The 25,417-nt window shown below is 43.7% G+C and overlaps 1 protein-coding gene across 1 annotated transcript in view; it reads left to right on the forward strand.

Moving 5' to 3' along the window:
• Positions 1 to 25,417, forward strand: part of SPATA16 (spermatogenesis associated 16) — a 171,165-nt gene that overhangs the window by 119,062 nt on the left and 26,686 nt on the right. Inside the window, exons 5-9 of the mRNA XM_056850184.1 lie at positions 8,130 to 8,277; positions 10,858 to 11,004; positions 11,573 to 11,685; positions 19,250 to 19,414; positions 22,875 to 22,958. Coding sequence (XP_056706162.1) covers positions 8,130 to 8,277; positions 10,858 to 11,004; positions 11,573 to 11,685; positions 19,250 to 19,414; positions 22,875 to 22,958 — 657 coding nt within the window. The remainder of the gene's footprint in view (positions 1 to 8,129; positions 8,278 to 10,857; positions 11,005 to 11,572; positions 11,686 to 19,249; positions 19,415 to 22,874; positions 22,959 to 25,417) is intronic.

Raw genomic sequence — 25,417 nt, forward strand, 5'->3', positions numbered from 1 at the left:
TACATGACCTACATTAATGGAGGTTTAACACAGCCGATAAGCAAGATGTTGCCGGTTATCGTACACTGTATGTTTTATTCATTGAATAACAACAACAGAATGGGAGAGAAACAAAAGGCATAGTGCCATTCTATTTTTATTTTATTTTTTACCTCTGGGAAATAAAAATAGCCTAAGGAGATCAGAACAGTGTATTCTTTATATGATCTTTGGGGTAGAACTATTGCTCAGTGGTAGAGCATCAGGTTGGCTTGCCAAAGATATCAGGTTCTATCCCAGCATTAAAAGGACCAGGTAGTAGGTGATATGAAAGACCTGAGAGCCTGGAGAGAGGCTGCCTGCCAGAGCAGACAATACTTACCTTGATGGACCAAGGGTCAGACTTAATACTGACCGAGGGTCAGTATAAGACAACTTTATATTTATGTCCATGTGAGAGGGTAATGTCCAATTGCCAGCATAGAAATCACCCAGTCCCTGGACTTCCTCAAAGTAGTACGGAACAATTTACATGGGGTTTCTGAGTCTACTTTCACAATGATCCTCTGAGGTTGGCTTAGGCCAAGAATAGTGACTGTTCCAAGGTTGCCCTTGGTTGAGCGGGGATTTGAAACCAGGCCCGTGAACGCACTAGCCACTTACCTCGCAAGTTACACGCGTCCAGTATGCAAGTATCCAAAATGCCTTTAAATTCCTGTTCCCACCGCGCCTCCTTTCTCCGCTGCATTTGATAATCCCCAGACCGGCACGCTCCCACGCATGCCCAGTCGGCGCTCCAAGCAAGGACAGCGTTACTAAGGGAGGCGGGGGGAGTGCGGGGATTGGCTGGCAGCAGGAAGTGGGCTGGCAGCAGGAAGTGGATTTAATACTCATTGCATGTTCCCACTTTAAGGCTCCGGAGGTGGAAGACGTTTTATTTTTTTAATTCGACAAATAAGCGGATGCGCTTAACGCGGAGGAATTATGTTCTGGAGACGTCCTCGGAATCCTTCAGGTGAGATGAAGTGGGAACATGCAAGGAAAGCCCGCAGAAATTGGAGCTGCACATGGTAAGTGCGGACATGGCCCAGGTCTCTGTCCCAACTCCATCTTCTATACCATACAGATTTCAGATTGCATTATGTGTTCAATTCTGAATGAAAAGTAATGGTTAATTTTCAAAGAATGAAGTGCTAAGGGTCCAGAAGTCACAAACTTTGACCTGGAAGCCCAACCTTTTAAGGCCAGATGTATGTTGCAGTATCTTTGCCAGCGTGGTGTAGTGGTTAGGAGCTGCAGACTCTAATCTGGAGAACCAGGTTTGACTCCCCACTCCACCACATGAAGCCAGCTGAGTGGCCTTGGGCCTGTCATAGTTCTCTCTGAACTCTCTCAGCCCCACCTGCCTCACAAGGTGCCTGTTGTGGGGAGTGGAAGGAGATTGTAAGACGGTTTGATTCTCCTTAAAAGGTAGAGAAAATTGGCATATAAAAACCAATTCCTCTTCTCTGTCAGTAGTCACACTCCGTATACAGGCACACAAAACTGAAAACTTCTATCAGGTAACACAAAAAAGTTGATGTAGTAAGCATTCTAGAATAGCACACCAAGCAGAAGTGATTACTAAATGGGTGGTGTCCACATCAGAGGTGTATCGGGTAGTCAGAGATACCACCTTGGATCCTATGAAGGTTAGGCTGAGAAAGCATGACTTCCTCTGAGTCACCCATTAAATTTTATGGGTGAGGTCCTAACTACATGATAGATTTTCGTCAGGTACATTGACCTGGGATTTCCATGCTTTCCAGGCATGTGTGAGCTTGATTTGGTTTGGAAGAGGAGAGGGGGCTTAAGCATCCCCCTCCCACACATTTTCCTGACCTGAAACAGGGCCAGGGAGACACTACTTGCCCCGCTGGGGAAATGTACCAGGTAGCCTATCAGTACATTATGTTTCCCCAATGGGACAAATAGCATCTCCACAGGAATGTTACCAGTTGGTAAAATGGTAGGGGTGAGAAAGCTTAATGCCCTCCTCCCTGTGTGCTGTGGACCACCTCTCATGGACGTCTTTCAACCTGACCTGGGAATGTTCCCTGGAAAAGTGTACCATGTCATTAGGCACAACAACAGACCCCTTGTGAGGTAAGTGGGACTGAGAGAGCTCTAAGAGAGCTGTGACTAGCCCAAGGTTACCCAGCTGGCTTCATGTGTAGGAGTGGGGAAACCAACCCTGTTCACCAGATTAACATCTGCCGCTCACGTGGAGGAGTGGGGAATCAAACCTGCGCTCCTAACCACCACTCAACCACTACACCATGCTGGCTCTGACGCATGAACCAGGGTTCAACTTGTTGGTAGCAGTGTCAGTCATGCAAAATATGAAGCAGGGCTCACAGTGTGGGTGAAGAATCCAATGCGACTTATCAAATGCTATGCATGTCTTCGTTCAAAGGTGGCTCTGATACCTGGCAGCATATTGAATGGCATCTGCTGTCTGAGACTCAGAATAAGAATGGTTGGCCAAATACGGTATACCTGCAGGCTCTGGATTGGAAACATCTGTGGAGCTGGAATCCCCTTTGGTGTAGAAGGGCAAGGATCATAGTAATCTTCCACTTTATACAACCTGCTGACACGCCAAATGATCTGGTGCTTCATGGGAAGCTGCTGCAGGAAGACCCTCTAGTCTGAAATGGTTGACTTGGTCCATGGCCAAAACCAAAGACCTTATTAGGCAAAATCTGCCCCACAATTATTTTGATCAGAATTTTGCATAGCAAAGAAAGGGAGGGGGTGTACGTTGAGAAATCCATAGGGAGGAGATACAATTAAGAAGTTCTTCCTATTTTCACTCCATTCCAGGTTTCAGCATGGAAAGAGTGAGATGGCGGGGTGGGTGGGGAGGAGTGTGATTCCAAGGACAGCCTATCAATCTATTCAAAATTACCTTGCTGAGAAACTGCGTTTTAAGAGCCTTCTGTTATATAACCAATATCCATTCTTACACTTCACCATAACCAGAAAGTCATGTCTCCTGCGAAATGATTACATGTTGTCTGAAGCATGAAGGGAAGATTGTTTTCCCCTCCACCACCACCGCCCTTCCTGAAAGGTACTTCTGTTCATAGCTCATGAAAGAATTATGGCTTCAGGTCTCCACTAGACTCGGGCCTCGAGAAGGCACTATCCACAGCCATGCGTTCGTGAGGGTTGGAAGCTTGATTTATGAAGAAGGATGCTGGAATTCTTGGGGGGTCTGGCAGGCAGAGCAGAGAGACTTATGTTTCGCAGCCGACCATCAGCAAAGCCAACCTCCCCTCCTACAGACGATTTGCTATGAAGATTATGAACTATCTGTCGAAAAGATTTTGCCAGGAGAAGTTTGATTTTAAATCACTCTTGTGTGGATAGCACACCTTGAGGAATACCACTTACCATTAAACTCCCCTCATTCCGATCCTGAAATTTTTATGGACTCAAGATTAGATATCCATGAAACCTTCAGCACAGAAACACAAAGATCCGGGAGGATGATAAAACAAACAGCAATAACAGACCAGTATTGGGAATGGGGTTGTTAAAAAAAAAAATCTCATACCCTCCTGCTGGTGATATTTCCCGGCATCTCATATATTGTGTTTCTCCCTTTAGGTGACCTTTTTTATTGACAAGGCCCTCCAAGCCAATCACTGTTTACACATTGCTCAGATTGTGGGTGTTAGCCAGGCTTTGTTGGCATGATTTGTTTCTCCCCTTGGAGTCAAGTCTGGTTAAACTAAAAGTGAGTCACGCCCGCAAGTGCTAGCAAAAGCTTTGTGCTGCTACCGGAACCTGCACGTGTGGATCCAATCCAGGATCAAGGAGTTGTTGAACCAGAGGTGACCTCAAAGAGGAGAACAGCCCTAAAGAAGAAGGTACGAGCAGTTTTGGCTATGATCCACTCTACCCTCTACACCAGAGAGATCAGCATGAATATTTACCCATGAAAGATCCTGTGGCATCCTTTTATCGGGCAACAGTGCCAAGGAAAAGAACTGCTGCCAAGCACAAGAGCATGGAAATCTATCTTTCTGTAGGCTGGACAGTTTTTAAAGGCAGCCCCGTGTAAACGGCATTACAGTAAGTTATCCTGGATGTCATCAGAGCGTGGATCACCGTGGCCAGATCACACTTTTGGAGGAATGGTCATAAGTGGCCTATCAGCCGAAGCTGACAGAAGTCGAGAAGAAGAAGAAGAAGAAGAAGAAGAAGAAGAAGAAGAAGAAGAAGAAGAAGAAGAAGAAGAAGAAGAAGAAGAAGAAGTAATAGTAATAGTAATAGTACTGTTGGTTTTTATATGTCGACTTTCTCTACCACTTAAGGAAGAATCAAATTGGCTTACAATCTCCTTCCCTTCCCCTCCCCACAAGAAAGATCATTCTCAAGATTCAGTTCCATAGGTGTCACTGTATTAAACAGATGGATAAAGTATGCCTCTCTGGTGTAATATCCTCTCTGTGTCTTGCCTCTCAAACCGTCAAATGATCTTTCTTGCTTCATTTAATTGTGTAGTAGGAAATATACCTTTAAAACTAAGGGAAGGTCTGACACACACACCTGCAGGTCATTTGGAATCTAGGTTAGAATAGGAGAGCTTGTGCCAGCAATTATCATTGGTATCCTAGGAAGGAACCTTTGAAAGACTGTTGCATATGGATTCGTTGTGAAGAAATAAGAGACAGGAAATATTAGGTAATGTATGTAAGATTTTTATTTTTGTATGGATTATGTTAAAATCATTTAATTAATGTGGATCATTATATATGGAAGGTCGGTGAGGTTGGACTGATGAAGAGAAATAGAAACGGTCGTCTTCCCCTTCACTTTTTGATCCTCCTGCATCTGGAAGAAATATTTACCTGCAATCCATTCCTGAAAGATAAAGAACAAATATTAGTCTACAGGGCTGTGTATTTTGAATAACGGGATATTACACTTATGAGATATGCATTTTTTTTTTGTGTATATATATATATATATATATATATATATATATATATATATATATATATATATATATATATATATATATATGTATGTATGTATGTATGTCTATGTGGTTTTGTATAATACAGTCTTTTGTAAAACTGTACTAGGTGTATAGTGGTCTGCGTCAGATTTTGTACTACAATATTTGTACACAGAGGTGTTGGCTTTGGATTACTAACCTCCAGGTACTAGCTGGCGATCTCCTGCTATTACAACTGATCTCCAGCCGATAGAGATCTGTTCACCTGGAGAAAATGGCTGCTTTGGCAATTGGACTCTGTGGCAATGAAGTCCCTCCCCTCCCCAAACCCCGCCCTCCTCAGGCTCCGCCCCAAAAACCTCCCACCAATTGCAAAGAGGGACCTCGCAACCCTATAAAGTGGGTATAATCCACTAAATGGCCATCATGTCCTGCCAGGATATTACAGATAAGGAGCTGCCCTTACAACCAAAATGCTGGTGTGTCAATCTGTGGGGAAGCATGTGGGTGATTACTGAGCTTTCAGTTCTGAGATTCATGTCTCAGCAAGTCCAGAAGAGCTGTGTTAAAAAGAAAAGAAAAGGAATCAGCTCCTAAGAAACTATGGCCCACAGAGGATGCAGTCCTCCATACTTTTATGTTAAAGGAGGGCCCTTGTTGTACATGGGGGCTATGCTGGGGGTATATATTCTTGCTTTTAAAAAAGCAGCTCTTGGATATTCTTTAGCCATAAAGCTCCCTTGTGTTCCCCCCCACCCCCAGTCACTTCCACTGTGAAATGTTTAGAAAGGGCAGGTATTTTGCCTCTGGTTGGGCATGCAATGCATTTCACTTCCAGGATGTATTGACTAAGGGCAAACAGATCAAATCGCTCTTTTCATCGCAGGCAGCGCTCAACCGAAAGTGAAGTGGTGTAATGCGTGGTAAAGTACCTGTTTATGTCCATTATGAAAGAGAAGACAAATACTGAATTACCTCAGCCCTTCCATTCCAGCCGTGCAGAGACAATTGTCTCGGCTTTTGGAAACATTACTCAGATTTACACATAATTTCTTGAGCAATTTTACATCACCGAGGAGTGACCTTGAGAGCTGAAGTACTGTCTGTTCAGCCTGCCAGCAAAACGGCTAGCTGTAATTTCTCAGTTCCACACTGAGATTTTTCAGTTAGTCATTCGAGAGGGAAAATCTTTGCCTTCCTCTTTTATCTGTGTCGGCTTGTCTCTGCTAAAGGCTATCTGTGCTGAACTTGCCACAAGGTTAAACATCTCTCCGATTCACATGCTGTTGCATAACGTTGCATATGTAAAACGGAAACCCAATGGTAGCCCTGCATAACGTAGATGTTTTCTCAGTGTTATATCAACCTGGATATTAGGGCTGCCAGGTCCCTCTTTGCTACCGGTGGGAGGTTTTTGGGGTGTAGCCCAAGGAGGGTGGGGTTCAGGGAGGGGAGGGACTTCAATGCCATAGAGTCCAATTGCCAAAGTGGCCATTTTCTCCAGGTGAACTGATCTCTATCAGCTGGAAATCAGTTGTAATAGCAGAAGATCTCCAGCTAGTACCTGGAGATTACAAAAAAAGGGAGCACTCCTGCGCTATTACCCCAAGGTTTGGAAATCAGCACAGAGATAACTGTACAAAGCAGCCACATAAATAACGTGTTTAAACATATATTCAACCCAGGTGCAGTGATACATATAAGAAACACATACAACTATGTACACAAATGTATAATGCTTTCTCTAATGCAGTTTTTGTGCAAAAAGGTTTTCTGTTGTAGCAGTAGTTGTAGAAAATTTCTTTAAAAAGTCCATAAGGTACTTGTAATAAATATTCAAATCTTCAGAAGAAGGCCCCAGCCATTGCCTTCTTCTGAAGGGGTTTCAAGTCTGGATCTCCCAGATCCTAGTCTGACACGCAAACACCACACCAGACTTGCTCTCATCATAGGATGGCTTCTAATTCTTTAAGAGCAACTGAGTGGGAAAGAGGGCCATGTCCAGGTCTCTACCTGGTTAGGTATTATTGTTGCTTCAAGATTTCTTCTTGTTGCATTTCAAAGTTCAGGTTTTTAACATTTCTAGCTTTCTAAGGCAGGGGTCCCCAACACGGTACCCATGGACACCATGACACCCACCGACACTTTACCTTTTTTCCAGCATAGTGTCTGATGGGTCATTGGAGATCTGATTGGCTGTGCAGATTAAAATAGCATTGCCTTGGTGGCAGCTGCCACCTGTGTTGGTTTTATTCTCTCTTAGTCCTCTTTCCTGGTGTACTTTTAAAATTGGGAGAAGAGGGATAATTTGGACTTCCTCTGGGGGGGTGTATGACGCCGCCTCCCATGGCAGCCGTTTTGTGATCACCACCCTGTGTCATTATTCCAAAGGTCCCTGCAGGCTCAAAAAGGTTGGGTGTCCCTAATTCTAAGGGTGTTTTTTTTTTTCTTCCCTATTTGTATGTTTGGAGATTTGTTAAGATTTGATACTGTTGTTCTTTAACGGCTTTTAACTATTATGCTAGCATCCTAGAAACCAATTTCTGGTTAGAGAGCCGGGGCACATATTTTAAATAAAATATCTCTGAACCTTTTTTTTAACAAAACAAGTAATAGAGGTGGAAGGCTGCAAGGAAGCACCAACCTTTGCTTTGCCGGCTTTTCTCTGGGTAATCCAGATTTGAAACAACAACCTAAATTTAAATCAACATTCCAAGCTTTGAACAAAAAAAAAATTCTCTCATAGTTGTAGATATGACCTTCAGAGAAAATAAAATTCATTTTTTCTTATTATCTTTGGGATGATTTTGTCTAATGCCTTTTTCTTCCCACTAAAGGCACAGACCCGCTGCTGTGAAAACTGTTTACAAATGTTCTTTTTCTACATTTAAATTGATTTTCTGAGAGTGAGATAGGCAATGCACTCTGGAACTAATTTGAATTTATCTCTAATTAATATTCAAAGTCAAAATATGTTATCTTTGCATGACTGTGCAATTATTAAGGGGGAAATATCATCCATGAAGGTAATTATTTCTCATTCCCCTCTTCTTTTCTTTTCTCCTCCCCCCTTCCCCCCTGAATAGCATCTCACTTTTAAAAAGCACAGGCTGTATCTTTTTTAAAAAACTTTTTTTAGGCAATGATAGAAGAAGCCATCACAAGAGCGGAATCTTTTTCGGTGATGTACACGCCCTTCTCAACCAAAGTAACGACTGAAAAAATAGACAAGTTGAAAAAGGCTTTTGCCAAAAAGCACCCAGATTATGAGGAATATATATATACAGGTAAATAAAGAGCCTCGTGGCACAGAGTGGTAAGCTGCAGTCCTGCAGTCCTGCAGTCCAAGCTCTGCTCACAACCTGAGTTCGATCCCAACTGAAGTCGGTTTCAGGTAGCCGGCTCAAGGTTGACTTAGCCTTCCATCCTTCCGAGGTCGGTAAAATGAGTACCCAGTTTGCTGGGACTAAAGGGAAGATGACTGGGGGAGGCACTGGCAAACCACCCCATAAACATAGTCTGCCTAGGAAATGTCAGGATGTGACATCACCCCAAGGGTCAGGAATGACCCGGTGCTTGCACAGGGGACTTTTACCTTTAATAAAGGGGACATGAACAAACACAGGGGATGGTCCATTCAAAGTTAAGTGCCACAATGCTAGAACACAGGGGTGCCCAATCAAGTTGATTGCCAGTAGATTCAGAATGGACAAAAGGAAGAACTTCTTTGCTCAATGAGAAATTAAATTGTGGAATTCGCCACCAGTGGCAGTAATGAGGACCACAAATTGAGTTGCGAGACAGCAATTGCTACCCAGTGGAAGACTGGGGCGTGGGTACATGGGAGGGTGCCATCAATTGGACACTATGAGGTCATTTCCAGGCAAACCTGAAAGTGACCACACCGCTCTACGACTCAGTGGAAACTCTGTGGTTTTACTACAATGTTTCTACTGAATCCAAGAGCTATATGATGTCACTTATGAGTTCCCCCCAGAAATGTCATTGTGCTATTGACATACTGGCTTTCCCCCTCCCCTTTATTTTCCCTTTACAGGCTTACTGTTAAGGTTGTCAGATCCCTCTTCACTACTGGCAGGAAGTTTTTGGGGTGGAGCCTGAGGAGGGCGGGGTTTGGGGAGGGGAGGGACTTCAATGCCATAGAGTCCAATGGCCAAAGCAGCCATTTTCTCCAGGTGAACTGATCTCTATTGGCTAGAGATCAGTTGTAATAGCAGAAGATCTCCTTCTAGTACCTAGAGGTTAAGTAATCAAAGATTAACACCTCTGTACTAGTACCTAAGGTTAGAAAATAAGTACAGAACAAATCACTATAGCCAAATACTCAAAAAGTGTAATAAGCATAAGGAAACATCACATAATATACAGTAACTATAAATCCAAGGTAAGTGCCTACAAGAGAGTAACAATCAATCCAAAGGTGAGTGTCTACAAAAGAGTAACAGTCACAGTCAATCCAGCTTGGAAGTCTTCAAAAGAAGAGAAGGTAAACAGTACATGGTTGCACAGACAAGTTCATTTTGGGAACGTTGTTAATTATTGAACTTGTCTGTGCAACCATGTACTGGAGAATGAATTTTCTTGTTTGGAAATCATAAGATATGAAATATTAATTCTACATGGTATGCTTCTTTTCTTCATCCCTATGGGAGATTATTACCACTGGCTTTGAAAGCTTGCATTGAAACAAGTGTACTTGTTAAGACTCAAACTAAACGGGACTGAGGAAGACTTGAAACGATCGTATCCCTGTTTACCTTCTCTTCTTTTGAAGACTTCCAAGCTGGATTGACTGTGACTGTTACTCTTTTGTAGACACTCACCTTTGAATTGATTGTTACTCTCTTGTAGACACTTACCTTGGATTTATAGTTACTGTATATTATGTGATGTTTGCTTATGCTTATTACACTTTTTGAGTATTTGGCTATAGTGATTTGTTCAGTACCTAGAGGTTGGCAACCCTACCTACTGTGTCAGGGTTAGGTGTCGAGAGGTTGCCAGCGAGAGGTCTCCCACCATAGCAGGGGACCTGGCAACCCTAAGCACAGATAGCTTTAATAGGGGTTAGACATATTGATGGAGTATTGGTCCATCAACGGCCTATTAGCCATGGTAACCAAGGGCAACCTCTACATTTCAGAGGCAGTGAACCCTGGAATACCAGTGCCAGGAGGCGACATCAGGGGGCGGCCTTCACCTCTGTGCCCTGTTTGTTGGCTCTCTGGATAGCCATTGTGTGAAACAGGATGCTAGACCAGATGGCCAACTGGTCTCATCCAGCAGGACTTTTCATATGTTCTTATGTTCGCTTTATATCTAGGGTTGCCAAACTCCATGTACTAGCTGGAGATCTGCTATTACAACTGATCTCCAGCCGATAGAGATCAGTTCACCTGGAGAAAATGGCCGCTTTGGCAATTGGACTCTATGGCACTGAAGTCCCTCCCCTCCCCAAACCCCGCCCTCCTCAGGTTCTGCCTCAAGAACCTCACACCGGTGGCAAAGAGGGACCTGGCAGCCCTATTTATATCCCAGTCATTTCAATAGATGGGCTAAACCAGGATGACCTGTGCTTCCTCAGACAACAGATTACAGGGGGATCAACAGATTACAGGGGAGTGAGCGGCCACTTCAGATGGCAGTTTGTGCTGTATCATGGAAGGACCAACACATTTTCAGTACTTTAATTAGCAACTGTACATCGCAGTGATTTCAATGGATGAGCTATGCTGGGGTAGGGTGGCCTACTCAGTCAGAAGGTGGGGAGGCGTTTTCCATTCCATTTAAATGAACGCCGTAGGCCCTCTCTAACAATGGAAGGCATTCTCCTTTTTACATTTCAGATCCCCATGGACTTCACAGTTTGCCACAAACTGCGGACTGGACCTGTCCTCCTCCCCAGTCATATTTGCTCACGCTAGGTTTCAAAAACAAAGAAGTTGGGAAATTCCTTGAAAAGATGTCTTGCAGGAAGCTGCCAGCATTTTCAGGTAACTGTTTTTTTTCCCCTCCATTGCTTCCTAAACTGGCATCAGACATGGATGAGGAGACCTGTTAGCTCCCCCCCCCCCGCCATCAAGTCATAGCTGACTACTGGCAACCCCTGGTAGGGTTTTCAAGTCAAGAGACGTTCAGATGGGGTTGCCAACCTCTAGGTACTACCTGGAGATCTCCTGCTTTTACAACTGATCTCCAGCTAATAGAGATCAGTTCCCCTGGAGAAAAATGGCCGCTTTGGCAATTGGACTCTATGGCATTGAAGTCTTTGCCCTCCCCAAACCCCACCCCCAGGCTCCGCCCCCAAAACCTCCCACCAGTTGCAAAGAGTGACCTGGCAACCCTAGAACTTACACATGCACAGGAAAGCAGGGAGGACAAATGAAGGCCATTTGCAGAAGGTCCTAAGTGGTTTTTTGTTGTTGTTATTTATTTGTAAATATTTTTTACCTAAGTTATGTGTTAGGCCTTTATTATATATTGTTTATTAATTCACGATGCACCGGTGATCATTTTTTAAAAAAAACAGGAGTGACTCTCTTTTTGTAAAAACCCCTTTAGAACACAAAGCTCCTTTCAGTCCTCTGACAAAAGAAGAGGCAGGGAGACACCTGGAAACCATTGGGAAAAGAATCTTACCAGTAATGGATTTCATTAGAGGCACCAAATTAACCGTGAGTGTCAGGCTCTGCGTTTCATGGCGTGTGTTTTTCCGTAAATGATAAAAAGATCCTGATGTAAGGGAATGATGAGTTTTAGCACCCGAGTTATTTCAGATGTATTAACGATGCCAAGGGTCCCAGGTAATCTTTAACAAGACGGGGTGGGGGGACGGACTGCTTTATTTTCTAGGGACAGCTGCAAGTCTTTGTCGTGCTCTTTTGAAGACACCGTTTTTATTACATAGGGCATTTGGAAAATGCGGTGTTACAATTTGGCAGTGTTTGGTTCGTGACTTCTCCTGCTGTTGAAATTGACAATTTGTGAGTTTAAAATATACTCTGTATTTTGTATGCTACGTATCAGGTCACCACCACAATATTTGTTGATTTTTTTTTAGATACTCTAAGCACAGTCCAAAAACAAGCACACAAGTATCCATGGAGTTTATTCATTAGTTGACTTCATTTAATGTCTGCCTGTTTTCCCAAGACTCAAGGCAGATTATATATATAGTACAAAAACTATGCGCTGAAACAGAATGAACAAACGATGCATTAAAACTGGATCTCAGAGTTGTGTGTTATGTGCCATCCAGTCGCTTCCAACTTAAGGTGACCATATGAAATAATTACAGGGAGAAGCTTTTCTCCCTCTCTCATAATACTAGAACACAGGGTCATCTGCTGAAGCTGAAGGATGAGAGATTCAAAACAGATAAAAGGAAATATTTCTTCAAATTGTGGAACTTCCTGCCCCAGGATGTGGTGATGGCTGCCAACTTGGAAGGCTTTAAGAGGGGAGTGGACATGTTCAGGAGGAGAGGGGTATTCATGGCTACTAGTCAAAATGGATACTAGTCATGATGCATACCTATTCTCTCTAGGATCAGATGAGCATGCCTATTATATTAGGTGCTTTGGTATACAGGCCGGATAATGTTTGTGGGCTTCCTAGAGGCACCTGGTGGACCACTGTGTGAACAGACTGCTGGACTTGATGGGTCTTGGTCTGATAAATATATCAGTCCCTTCCCTCCCCAAACCCTGCCCTCCTCAGGCTCCACCCAAAAAAACCTCCCACCGGTGGCAAAGAGGGACCTGGCAACCCTATAGATGGATAAGGTGGGGGGGAGAGTTGGGAGGCCAGCACAGATGACAACCTGCGGCTGCCCTCAGTTGTAGGCCTGGTGGAGTAATTCCATCTGATGTCAGTAGGAAGGGAATTCCACCAGGCTGGGTCCAGGGCCAAAAAAGCCCTGGCCCTCATGGAGGACAGCCGGTCACTCCTAGGGCTGGGGACCACCAAAAGGTTGTTATTAGTAGAACATAATGTTCTTTAGGGGGTGTACCAGGAGAGGCAGTCCCGAAGGTACAAAGGTCCCACATAATCCCTCACTCCAGAATTTTAAAATTCTGCTCTTTCCTTCACACATAAAGGAGCTTCTGAAGTAGCTTCCATTTAGGCACAACCATTTTGCCAATTCCTCTCTCTACTTTTGCTCTTAAAGTGCACAGTGGGTTGGCTTCTTTTTACTACTTAATTGACCTTAAATAGAAATATGCATGGTAACTGATTTTTTTAATGACATTCTTAAAGTATGCTTTACAGCCCATTCCTGAGGTCAGGAGACGAATGGGCTTAGGAGGCGCCGTGATCCCTACGCTGGCGTCTGTGCCACTTGCGCTATCTAAACTGGCATGGACACTGGCGTTGGGGCACACGCCGGCCCCTTTGGACTGCTGCGGCAGTACGGCCCTCATACATCGGCTTGGCCTCCTGCCAGCATCCTGCCAGTGGAAGTCCTCATGCCGGTGTCCTGGGAGGCATTCCCAGGGCGTTCTGGGGGAGGACAGAGCTACCAATAGGCAGCCTCTTAACCCCTTTCAGCCCGGGAACTCCCCCTTAAGCAACAGCGGTTCTGCACCACCTTTTTGTTGGCTCAGCGTCACTGTTTTCAATGGGGCTTTCCCCCCCTTTTCCAATTTTTTCTTTTAAAAAAGCCCCTTTTCCCCCTGCTGTGGCAAAAACTCTTTGGAGGCGCCACGGCACCGCCACAATCTCGCCATCCCCGGCCACAGCAGCTCTAGAGTTGCCAGGTCCCTCTTTGCCACCGGCAGGAGGTTTTTGGCGTGGAGCCTGAGGAGGGGAGGGTTTGGGGAGGGGAGGGACTTCAATGTCATAGAGTCCAATTGCCAAAGCGGCCATTTTTCTCCAGGGGAACTGATCTCTATCAGCTGGAGATCAGTTGCAATAGCAGGAGATCTCCAGCTAGTACCTGGAGGTTGGCAACCCTAAGCAGCTCTCAAGAGTGGGCTGTTAGAAAGTTAATAGTTGGGATGGAGGAATCTTCTCCTCAGAAGTCAGCAAAAGATTAACTTTAGAATTTACTTTTCAGCCAACAGTAGCTATATGCCCCTCAGTCGCTTTTTTAAGGCGGAGAGGGATTTTTAGCAGAGCTCAACAAGCAAATCATATAAGCTGCATGAATAGAGGAGACAGTAAAAATAAAACTATTTGTCATTGATTTAAACAGAATGTCTGCCAATCTAGTCCACAAAAAAAGGAACAGAACACATAACTGAAGGAAAACTTGCATCCTTTCTGGTAAACATCTTTGTATACCGAACCTGAGAAGAGAGCACCCTTGACCCCAAAACTGGATTATATAGGAAACTCCAACTAGCATTACAAGACAAGGTCTACTCTGTCATTTCTTTCTAGATGTTGATGAAATTGGACTCTTCTCTTTGCTGCAAAAGTAGTCCAGTTTTTATTTGAATTATACGTGTGGCTATTATTTATCTCATACAAACTGCCTTAGCACTTATTCCATGGAAGAATGTGCTTTATAGGACAATTTTCCACCAAGTTACCTGCTATTAGCTCTCTGAATTTCTTTGGGGTTTAAAAGATGAAGGTTTATGGAGGAAAAATACACTCCAGTTGAAAATATGCAATTATTTTTTCTAAGATATAAAATACTTTGCTAGGGTTCCTCCTCCCCCCCCCCCGCCCTCCCCGCCATTTGAAAGACACTGATGGAAGCATTTCAGGACAAAAAAAGAAGAGGGAGTTCATTGACACCCCAATAGTACAGTCCTCAGCTCAGTTACTCTCTTCAAGGTCAGTTGACATCAATGGGCTGAGCAGGGTATAACTGGTTAGGACTATACTCCTATGCAGATTTTCTCAGAAATAAACCAGACTGTATTCAGTGGACCTTACTCTCAGGAAAATGTGCATAGGATTGCCCTGTCAAGCAATATTCTCATTCATTTTAAAGACATAAAGCAATGAAAACTATCCATCCAAAGATGAGCATTTTATAAGTCTGATTTCAGTAGGAGAACTACAGTGCAATCCTAAATACATTTATACCCTCCTAAACCCATTGAAATCTACCCGCAAACCAAGTGGGGTTGCCAGATCCAGGCTGGAAAATACTTGGAGATTTTGGGGGTGGAACCTGAGAAGGGCGGGGTTTCAAGAGGGGAGGGACTTCAGTGGGGCTTAATGTCATAGCATCCACCTTCCAAAGTGGCCATTTTCTCCAGGTGAACTGATCTCTGTCGTTTGGAGACCAGTTGTAATTCCAGGAGATCTCCAGCCACCTCCTGGAGACTGGCCGCCCTAAAACCAAGTAAGGCAGAATACTTGCATTTGTAGCCCATTGGCAGTAGTAGGCCTAACCTGAGTTAAATCTCTGTGCTTCAGTTTAACTGATAGGGCTCGGGCTTTGAATAACAACAATAACCATTTTTTAAAGACTTCAACCAAATTATTTTCAGATGAGTTGTTTATGCCTGTCATAGACAGATGGGCGGCTGGACAGCTACGTCCTTTCGTTATTTAGTTAGTGTGGATAAGAACATAAGAAAAGCCTCACTGGATCAGACCCAGGCCCATCAAGTCCAGCAGTCTCTTCACACAGGGGCCAACCAGGTGCCTCTAGGAAGCCCACAAACACACTTGATGGAAATGAATTCAATAGATGACTTTAAGTTGAAATGTCAGCCACTATATGATAAATATTCATGTGCCTTAAGTTCTTCTGTTTTTTAGTGTGTAAAGAGACAGAACGCCAAACTAGTATTTAGCATTTGAAGTTTGTAGCTTTAGTTTAATTGATATAGAAATGTGTATGTATTTATTGTACCATAATAGCCATCATTTGATTATTAATTACTAATTAAGTGCTTCCAACCTTTTTGTTCTTCAGTGTGTAATTTAGAAGAATGATACATCAATAATTAGTATTAGAAACTAATAATTTAAGCTTAAAGTTGATGATGGGTACATGTATGCATTATTACATTGACGCTTGGACACAGATTTTCCCCTTCTTTTCCTCTCGTTTTCTTTTTTTTTTGTATCCCAGTATATAAAAATAAAAATTATATATAAAAAAACACTACAATATAATTGGCAGCAGCATTAAAATATCTAAAAAGAACAACCCTTTCAAAGGATTTGCAGCTGCACAACTACAACATTATAATATTAACCCATCAACGGGGAAGGTGAAATGAACGAAATGCCCGAGAGAAAAAAAGTAATGCCTTTATCTGGTGCTGGAGGCAAAGCACAGTGAGGAGGCAGTTTTGCAGACATGGTCCCACAGCAGAAAAGGCCCCGTCTCCAGTGGCCACACAAAGCAAGGGCCCCTCAGGGGCTGGCGGGCTTATAAGGGAGCAGGTGGTCTTTAAATATAAGCCTCCAGTGCGGCCAGAATATAAAGGAAGAAATCACCTGAAGTCTAATTCTTATCTTTAAGGAGGGATTATAGCAGGTTGAACACTGTCAGGGGTTGTGTTTCAGTGGCAATGGAAAAAAATGCAGAAATAGAGTGTAAATAACTGCTTCTGGCAGCAATAAGAGCCCACAGGGATGTGAGACGCCGTGATGAGAATTACCTGAGCTACCGTGGAGTTCAAGAGGCTACTAAGCTGCGGTAAAGAAAATAATAAAGTGGCCATGGATGAAGTTAAAACCGCCTCATCCTGGTACAGTGAAGGTTAAGTAAATAGCAAACTTAAATGGAGGCTTCAGGCAGGCGGAATTGGATGATTTAGCAGAGGAAAGAGCTCAGCACCAGACAAATGGGAACGAGAGGGAAGCAACAAACTCAGCATAAGGGGTCCGAAGATGAGCTTCCGAGGTGAAGGGAATGAACGAACTATTCATTGACAGGCCGAACGAGCTCCAGGCCTCTCCAATTTGTATTAAGGTGAATGGGGGGGGAGAGAAAAGATGTAGGCAGGGCTTACAAAGAAGAGACAATAAAGGAAACAAAAACAAAAAACCTCGGCCTGCGCTTGTAGACTATGAACGGCAGAAATAATTGTCTCTGAAGTCGGCAGGCTAAGTGGTCTGTTTCTTTCAAAGGGAAGCTTATAAACAGGAAAGGCCAAGAATTTATTTCTAAATATAGACCCTCTCTCATGCTTTGCCACATTTTTCTGTTTGTTCACCAAGTATTGTGAGCAATATGCACTGCATTTAGTGCAATCTTTGGTCTGATCATGCAATGCAACTCCTTCTCTGCTATGAGTGCAATCCTTTCTAAGCCCGTTGATTTCAATGGACAGGAGTAACTCGCCTTAGCAGTGCACTGTTTTTGCAAATGGCACCAATTTGAGAAACCTTTTTTAAAAAAATTATTTGACATGTGAAATTTGGGTTAAGTGCCAGGAAATGTGGAACAGAGTCAAAGAGTTAATATGCATTTAGCAGTGGTGGAGAATCCCCAATTCTTCCTTCCCTTTTCCACCAAGTAGGAACAGAGTCAAATGTGGAACAGAGTCAAAGAGTTAATGGAACAGAGTCAAAGAGTTAATATACATTTAACTATGGTGGAGAATCCCCAGTTCTTCCTTCCCTTTTCCACCTCAATCATACGGAGGTGGCACCTTGGCACAGATACCTTATATTACAATATGATATTCACTACTACTGACTGCTGCTGCTGCTATTCTGTGAATGTGTGTGTTAAGGGCTGTCAAGCTGCAGCTAACTTATGGCAACCCCAGCAAGGGGCTTTCAAGGCAAGTGAGAAGCAGAGGTGGTTTGCCATTGCCTTCCTCTTCAGAGTCTTCCTTGCTGGTCTCCCTTCCAAGTACTGACCCTGCTTAGCTTCCAAGATCTGACAAGAAGACGACGATGGTGGTGATTATTCCTAATACTGTTAGGCACTGCACAGAATGTAAAAAAAAAAAAGTGAGAGTCCTTGTCTAGAGGCTACGAGTCAGAAAAAGAGTGTGAAACAGACAAGAGGCTCAATCAGGAGAAACCCAGGTTACTCTCCCAGAATCCTGATATACTTGTGTTATGTGTGTGTGTAAAGTGCCTTCAAGTCGCAGCCAACTTATGGTGGTGACCCCTTTTGGGGTTTTCATGGCAAGAGACTAACAGAGGTGGTTTGCCAGTGCCTTCCTCTGCACGGCAACCCTGGTATTCCTTGGTGGTCTCTCATCCAAAGACTAACCAGGGCTGAACCTGCTTAGCTTCTGGGATCTGATGAGATCAGGCTAACCTGGGCCATGTGTTATAGTATATACTTAAGCCAGTGCAGCTTTCAGAGGCAGATTCCTTCTTGACAAGAGTGCCAGGATATTAAAGGAAGCCATTGGCCCTTGTGGCTCTCGTCCTTCCATCCCTCCATCCCCTATTGAACTGCCTGACCCATCAGTAGTTATTTCAGAATCATACTGAGGTACAAATTCCTGTCAACACAAACAAACGTATTCCAGATGTTAGGGCACCACGTTTCCTGGCTGACTGTGTTGGGTCAATCATGGGACACTGTGTTTTCTTTGAATTCCAATTGCCAAGTACAACAACAACAAAAAACAACCAATTTTATTTACCCGGCTACTTAACCTGAGATGAAAGAAGTGAGCGGAGGAGATCTATACCTGCCAGAAAGTCCTGCCCTTCTTTCTTCTCACTGCAATCTCCGACAAATTCCTTTGAAAGGGCGAACAAATGAGAAGCCAAACCGAGTTCAGGAGCTGCTGCCTGAGGTTAGCTGAACGTGTAAACAGGGTCTCGTTCGAGGCAGGCAACCAGAACAGCGAACAGCCCTGGAGTCGTACTGTTCACTTTCAGCCCCCCCCCTGCGCGTTTGCAGGTTCAAATCCTACCGCTTGCCTGCCTATCAAGGTTACCTTTAAACACTACGGATTAACGTTGACTATGAACCCGTTGTAGAGATTTATGTATTACAGCAATTTTTTTCATCCCTAACATTTCACTGAAACAGCCAAAGTATTTTTTTTTAAAGAGGATTATGGAAAACCTTGACAGCAGGAAGAAAAATTACATTCTTCTTAGCTATCTCCTCATACTTGTGTATCTGCTTTGAACACTGTGCTTTTTTTGTGTGCGTGGTTGCTTATGCTGGAAAGAATGATTAAAGGATGTCCTCTATGACAGCAGCATTATCGTAGCTTTCCTGGGCCTGGTATTAGAAGTGCAAACATGTAGTGATAAGGGGCAATTTCAACTCCCGGGGAAGGAACAGGTGGGCACCGTCCCATGTTTGCCTAACCCGTTTGCTTTCCATCGCAAACCCAGGAGACATTCTGTGCGTGTTCAGGGACGATAGAAAAACTGCAGCACGCCAGCCTCCTTGGCCGCTTGCAGCGCTGCAAGGAGCAGTCCCAAGTGATTAATCAAGCCATGGCTGAGCTTGCAACCATTCCCTATCTCCAGGATATCAACCAGCAAGATGCTGAATTGGTAAGCGTGTTTTGGTTTTGTTTTGAATCCTTTCTTATGGCCAGCAAAATGTTATTGTTTCTCCTGGCTTAGGAAGGAAGGAAGGAAGGAAGGAAGGAAGGAAGGAAGGAAGGAAGGAAGGAAGGAAGGAAGGAAGGAAGGAAGGAAGGAAGGAAGGAAGGAAGGAAGGAAGGAGGGGAGGAGGGGAGGAGGGGAGGAGAGGAAGGGGAGGGGAGGGGAGGGGAGGGGAGGGGAGGGAGGGTTATCAGGTCCGTCTTCGCCACCAGCTGGAGATTTTTGGGGCGGAGCCTGATGAGAGCGGGGTTTGGGAAGGGGAGGGACTTCAATGCCATAGAGTTCAATATTGGCATTGTTAAGAAGCGCTATGCAGCTCAACAGACGAGTAATCACAGAAGACTCAGTACATATAAATAAGTGCTCTTTATTAACAGTGTCAAAGTGCTCCGCTTGGCAACCAATATTCCACAACCCACAACTATACAAGTTCTGTACAACATATATACATTTCTGGCCCTGTCCAGCAGCCAATGAACAGTTAGCCACCCAGTGGTCAGATATCATCCTGCTTGAACCAGTTCAGTCCAGCTGTACTGCTAAGTCAGCAGCAGTCATGTGACACCAGCTGTCATCTGGCTGTCACACAGATTACAGGAATCTACCTGCTTGCTATGACCAGTCTTAAATTCCAACATTCAATGGCCAAAGCGGCCATTTTCTCCAGGTGAACTGATCTCTATCAGCTGGAGATCAGTTGTAATAGCAGGAGATCTCCAGCTACTACCTGGTGGTTGGCAACCCTAGAGGGAGGGAGGGAGGGAGGGAGGGAGGGAGAGGAGGAGGAGGATGGGAAGAAGAAGAAGAAGAACCCCCCACTCCCAGCTGAGACTGCTGTTGCCACCCAAACGGCACTTTTCAAATGGGAACAGAAAACAGGAGTTGCATGGTCTTTTCCCAGTTCCATAGAACTCCCAGATTCAGGATCCCCCCAAGATGAAATCTTGACATGTCATGGCTTCATAAGCAGCTGGTTCCCAAGGAAAGAAATGGGTATATTTAGCCTGGAGAGGAGGCTAAGAGGAGAGGAGAAGACTGAGAGGTGATATGATAACCATCTTCAAGTAATTGAAGGGCTGCCATAAGACGATAGTGCCAAGTTGTTTTCTGTTGCCACAGAACCAACGGGTTGAAATTAAATCAGAAGAGTTTCCGTCTAGACCAGGGGTGTCAAACATAAGGCCCGTGGGCTGGATCTGACCCCTTGAGAGCACTTATCCAGCCCACAAGCCAGCCAAGGCAGCCACACACACACACCAGTCCCGATCTGGGCTGATGATGCGTGGCCTGGCCTGACCAAATGACATTTATGTCATATCCAGCTCTCATAACAACTGAGTTCAACATCCTTGGTCTAGATATTAGGAAGAATTTTCTAATAGTTAGGGCGGTTCAGTGGAACAGGCTTCCTCAGGAGGTGGTAAGCTCTCCTTCCCTGGAAGTTTTTAAGTAGAGGCCATCTATCAGCAATGCTGATTATATGACCTTAGGCAGATCATGAGAGGGAGGGCGTCTTGGTCATGTTCTGGGCATGGAGTAGGGGTCACTGGGGTTGTGGGGGGGAGCTAGCTGTGAATTATCTGCATTGTGCAGGGGGTTGGACTAGATGATCCTGGTGGTCCCTTCCAACTCTATGATTCTGTGAAACATAACCCAAAGAAAAGGTGATGCTTGTCCTTACCACAACTTCAGTAGAGTTGGGGGTTCTTGAGCCAAAAGGGCATCCCTGGAGCCCTTATGGGCAAATGCCCGGGCACTCGTGATACAAGACACAAAGCCATGCTCTTCCACAAGCTAAAAGAGTGAATACTTTTAAATTTGCAAGCATTTAAATTAATTACTGTATGCAAATGAACAGCGGCCAGTGTTTTCCTCAGGGACGAGTGGCAGCCCAAGTCGTACATCACAGCTTAAGCACATGCTGTGAAAACATTACTTAAAACTAGATCTCCCAGCTGCAAAATGTACCTTCTGGAAAACACTGTGACCTTCTCAAGGGTAGATTTCCGGCGAACCTCTGGAGTGCTCACAATGCTTGCTATCTTTCTTTAGAAAACTTGGCAGAATCAGAAGCCCAAGTTGAATGTATTCAGTGATGAATAAGCTAATCTTCCTGCGACTATTCCCTGTCTGCTAACCCTGACATTTAAATTATGTCATTGGAAAGGCTGGGAAAGTTGTATTCTGCGTCCAGTTGGATACACCCCTAGTTCAGTTAGGGCATATGTTTCAAATTGTTTTATGGTTGCTATGAATCACCTTGAACACCCCATGGGGTTGAGAGTCAGGTTATAATTCATTATAAACATGGGCACAATCTAATGAAAGATGAGCACTTTGTGGCCTGTTAATTTCCATGAGAGGAATGTAACCATGGGGCCACATCTCCCACAGAAATCAGTGGGTCTTAAGTGTGCTTAACTTTGAGTGGTTCATGCGCAGGCAGGGTATGTAACACAGTGAAACAGCATGCCCCAGGCTCAATCCAGTAAAAGAAACTGAGGCAGTGGGGAAAGATATTCCTTTGCCCTAAGAACCTACAAAGTTGTTGCCAGTCAGAGCAGACAATACTGAATGAAACAGAACAATGCCTGACTTGATATAAGGCAGCATATATATTCCATGTGTATACAAAAATGCTATATCTATACAATACTTACAATCTTATATTCATGCAATACTTATATTTATGCAATGTATTTATACAATATAAAATATTTGTACAATACTTATATGCAATACAATACATTCATTCAAAAAAGGTAAAGGTCCCCTGTGCAAGCACCAGGTCATTCCTGACCCATGGGGTGATGTCACATCCCGACGTTTACGAGGCAGACTTTTGTTTGCGGGGTGGTTTGCCAGTGCCTTCCCCAGTCATCTTCCCTTTACCCCCAGCAAGCTGGGTACTCATTTTATCGACCTTGGAAGGATGGAAGGCTGAGTCAACCTTGACCCGGCTGCCTGAAACCAACTTCCATTGGGATCGAACTCAGGTCGTGAGCAGAGCTTGGACTGCAGTACTGCAGCTTACCACTGTGCCACAGGGCTCTTCAATACATTTATACAATACTTATATTATAAAATATATTTATACAATACTTACAATCCTGCCTTTTACAAAGCAAAATTTTCGTGCACTAGTGCACTGCAAAACCCATATTCTGGTCCAAATTTTCTAGTGGAATTTTCCTTATTTGGGAGCATTGTACATTCCACAATGTGAGGCAAATATGAGTGAGACAAATATATATATATAACGACCGTGGTGGTGCTTATTGTGCGAAAGATGAGTAATAAAATCATCAGCGTACAAATGATTTTTTAATTAGGTTTTAATCTGTGTATTTAGAGAAGTTATTTTTGTGTGAATTCCATTCCGATAATTTTTATCTTGGTGCCACAGCTGCAGTCGCTAATGGCAGATGCTATGGACACCCTCGAAGGAAGAAAAAGCGATAAGGAATGTGTCTGGAATAAAATTCAAAAGGTAAAAAAAAAAAGATTGTCACTGAAGACTTGGCAGAGCTTGCACTTGTCAGGAAATATAGGCCTTAGGATGGTGTCTGTTCTGAAGATGTTGAGAACATTGGTCATTTTACTATCCTGAAATTTCTTCTCAGAAAAATTCGTGTCCGAGCTGCTAACCGGGAACGAGTTGTTTGTATCTTGCATAGATATAGGAACAGTTCGTATGAATGATGTAAACCCACACCACAAAGATCAGGAGACACAAGGTGTAAAGCAGCAAAGAAACAAAAAAGAAAAAAGATACTGGGTTGGATCCAACCAGTTTTCTCCCTAGCGAAAAAGGGAAGAGGGATTTCCCTTTTCACCACTAGAAGGGATACACTGGGGATCATGATATCTTCATGGACAAAAACCATAGGGAATGACTGGAATAAGGATGGGTATGAGGCAAGATTGAGCAAAAAGGTTGGCTGGATCCAACCCACTGGTTATGCATAATTGAGAATTTGTATTTTGGCTTCCCCTGTCAACAATATGGAGAAAGGCATCCATATCATGCATTATCTGAGACAGATGAAACAGAGATCATACATCTCCTCTGACCATAAAATGCAAATTGTAGGCTCATGTAGCCTCAAGTTGCCTTGGGGCTGGGCAGGGAAGATGGGGTGGTTGACATTTCAGCCTCTACCCTATTTCTCTATTTGAAACCAGGGTCCCTGCTGCATTATAAGAAATAGGATGTCTAAAGGACACATATTTCTCCTTTAAAATCTTAACAGCATAGCATGGAGCCTAACCAAGCAAAACCTCATAGAGGTTGAAGGGTTAAACCTCTCTACCAGCCCTGCACAACCCTGAGGCAAACTGAGGCTAAACAAGCCTACCATTGGCATTTTATAAAATGAACGTGATCTTTGTCTCATCCTTTTGAGCCTTCAGCTGTTATTACAACTACCAGTTATTTGTTTAAATTACATTTATACTCTTTTTCCTCTAATGCCCTGGGACAAATTTCATAATGCCAGAACTTTGGGGCCACCGCCACATGGAATTGATTAGTAGTAGATTCAAGGCAGGCTCAAGGAAGTTGTTCACACACCATGTGACTTACTGCCATTAAGAGATCACAATGACCACAAGCCTAGAAGAAAACAAGATGATACAAAAGACAGGACGGTGCTGCCACTTTCTCTCTCCTTTTCCTTCATAGTGCCTAGTGTATTGCAACATGTGACACCGTATAATCGTGCTCTGCATTACTGTACCCTGGCCGCTGGGCTGACATCCAGTGGTATGATATGGTGTCATTTTCTTTAATTTGCCCGAAAGATTTATACACCACCTTTCTACCTTTTGTGTCTTCCAAGGTGGCTTATATTATGTAAATATAAGTTTTTTAAAATACAAGGGGAGGCAGGGGAAAGAGTCATGTAATAGAGTTAATTCTGTGTTTCTTGTAATGTCACGTCCTGCCCAAGTCTGTGTATGCAGGGGGTGGGGAGAGAAATGGAATGCTTCTGAGCACTATGGAGAATTCTCTCCGGCAGACACTATGCTCTGAGTGAGACTGGATCATCCCCAAAACATTATTAGATCTTGAGAGTATTTAAACAAATCGCTCCCCATTTTAATATGTTTATGCTGCTTTTTTGAAAAAAATAATTCCAGAACTCTCAGCCTGGAGAGGCTGCTAATAATACATATATTTTTAAAAGCGGCATTAAAAAGTTCAGCCAAAGAGGCCCAGATGTCTTCAGTTAATTAGAATAGATGCTGTGGGAGAAATGGGTAGGGATTTGGCCATTTTTAGAATGAGTATTCACCAGTGGAGTCCTCTGAATGCACCTGCCGCGCACATTTAGGAACAAGAGAATAAAATAACCATGCGTGGTTTCGTTGGCTGCTGACTCGCGACGTACTTACAAAATGCCTTCCTATGCAAATAATTCATTTGTGGTTGTTACTGTTATTTGTCCTGGGGGCCCACTGAGGAACAAACTGCTGCCCTTTCCTCCATGTTTCATCTCAAGAGATGAACAATGCAAACAGAAGCTTTCCCCAGAATTTCCATTGTTTGGTCTCCCCACAGAGTCGATGAGGGAACTCTTTGGGTATAACAGGCCCAATATGTGGAATGTCATTAATGTAATCAGTGGCCTCCCAGCAAATACAAATTATTGAAATCAGGTGCCCTTCAGAATTTTAATTCTGTGATTAATACACAAACACACACACACTCACAAGCTCCACTGGCTACATCACTTGTATCTGCTAGTAGAATTAGGCGCCTTTAGACTACTTCAGTGCACAATACAATTAATTCAGCTTGAGATGTAAAGGTGTGATATACTTTTGTCCCAAAGCAGTGTCAACATTACACAATAACATTAAACATGTATGTAGAGTGCTACAAGGTATATAGGAGCCCCGTGGCGCAGAGTGGTAAGCTGCAGTACTGCAGTCCAAGCTCTGCTC

Source organism: Euleptes europaea, chromosome 5 (assembly GCF_029931775.1).
Source record: "Euleptes europaea isolate rEulEur1 chromosome 5, rEulEur1.hap1, whole genome shotgun sequence".
Classification (NCBI taxonomy): domain Eukaryota; kingdom Metazoa; phylum Chordata; class Lepidosauria; order Squamata; family Sphaerodactylidae; genus Euleptes; species Euleptes europaea.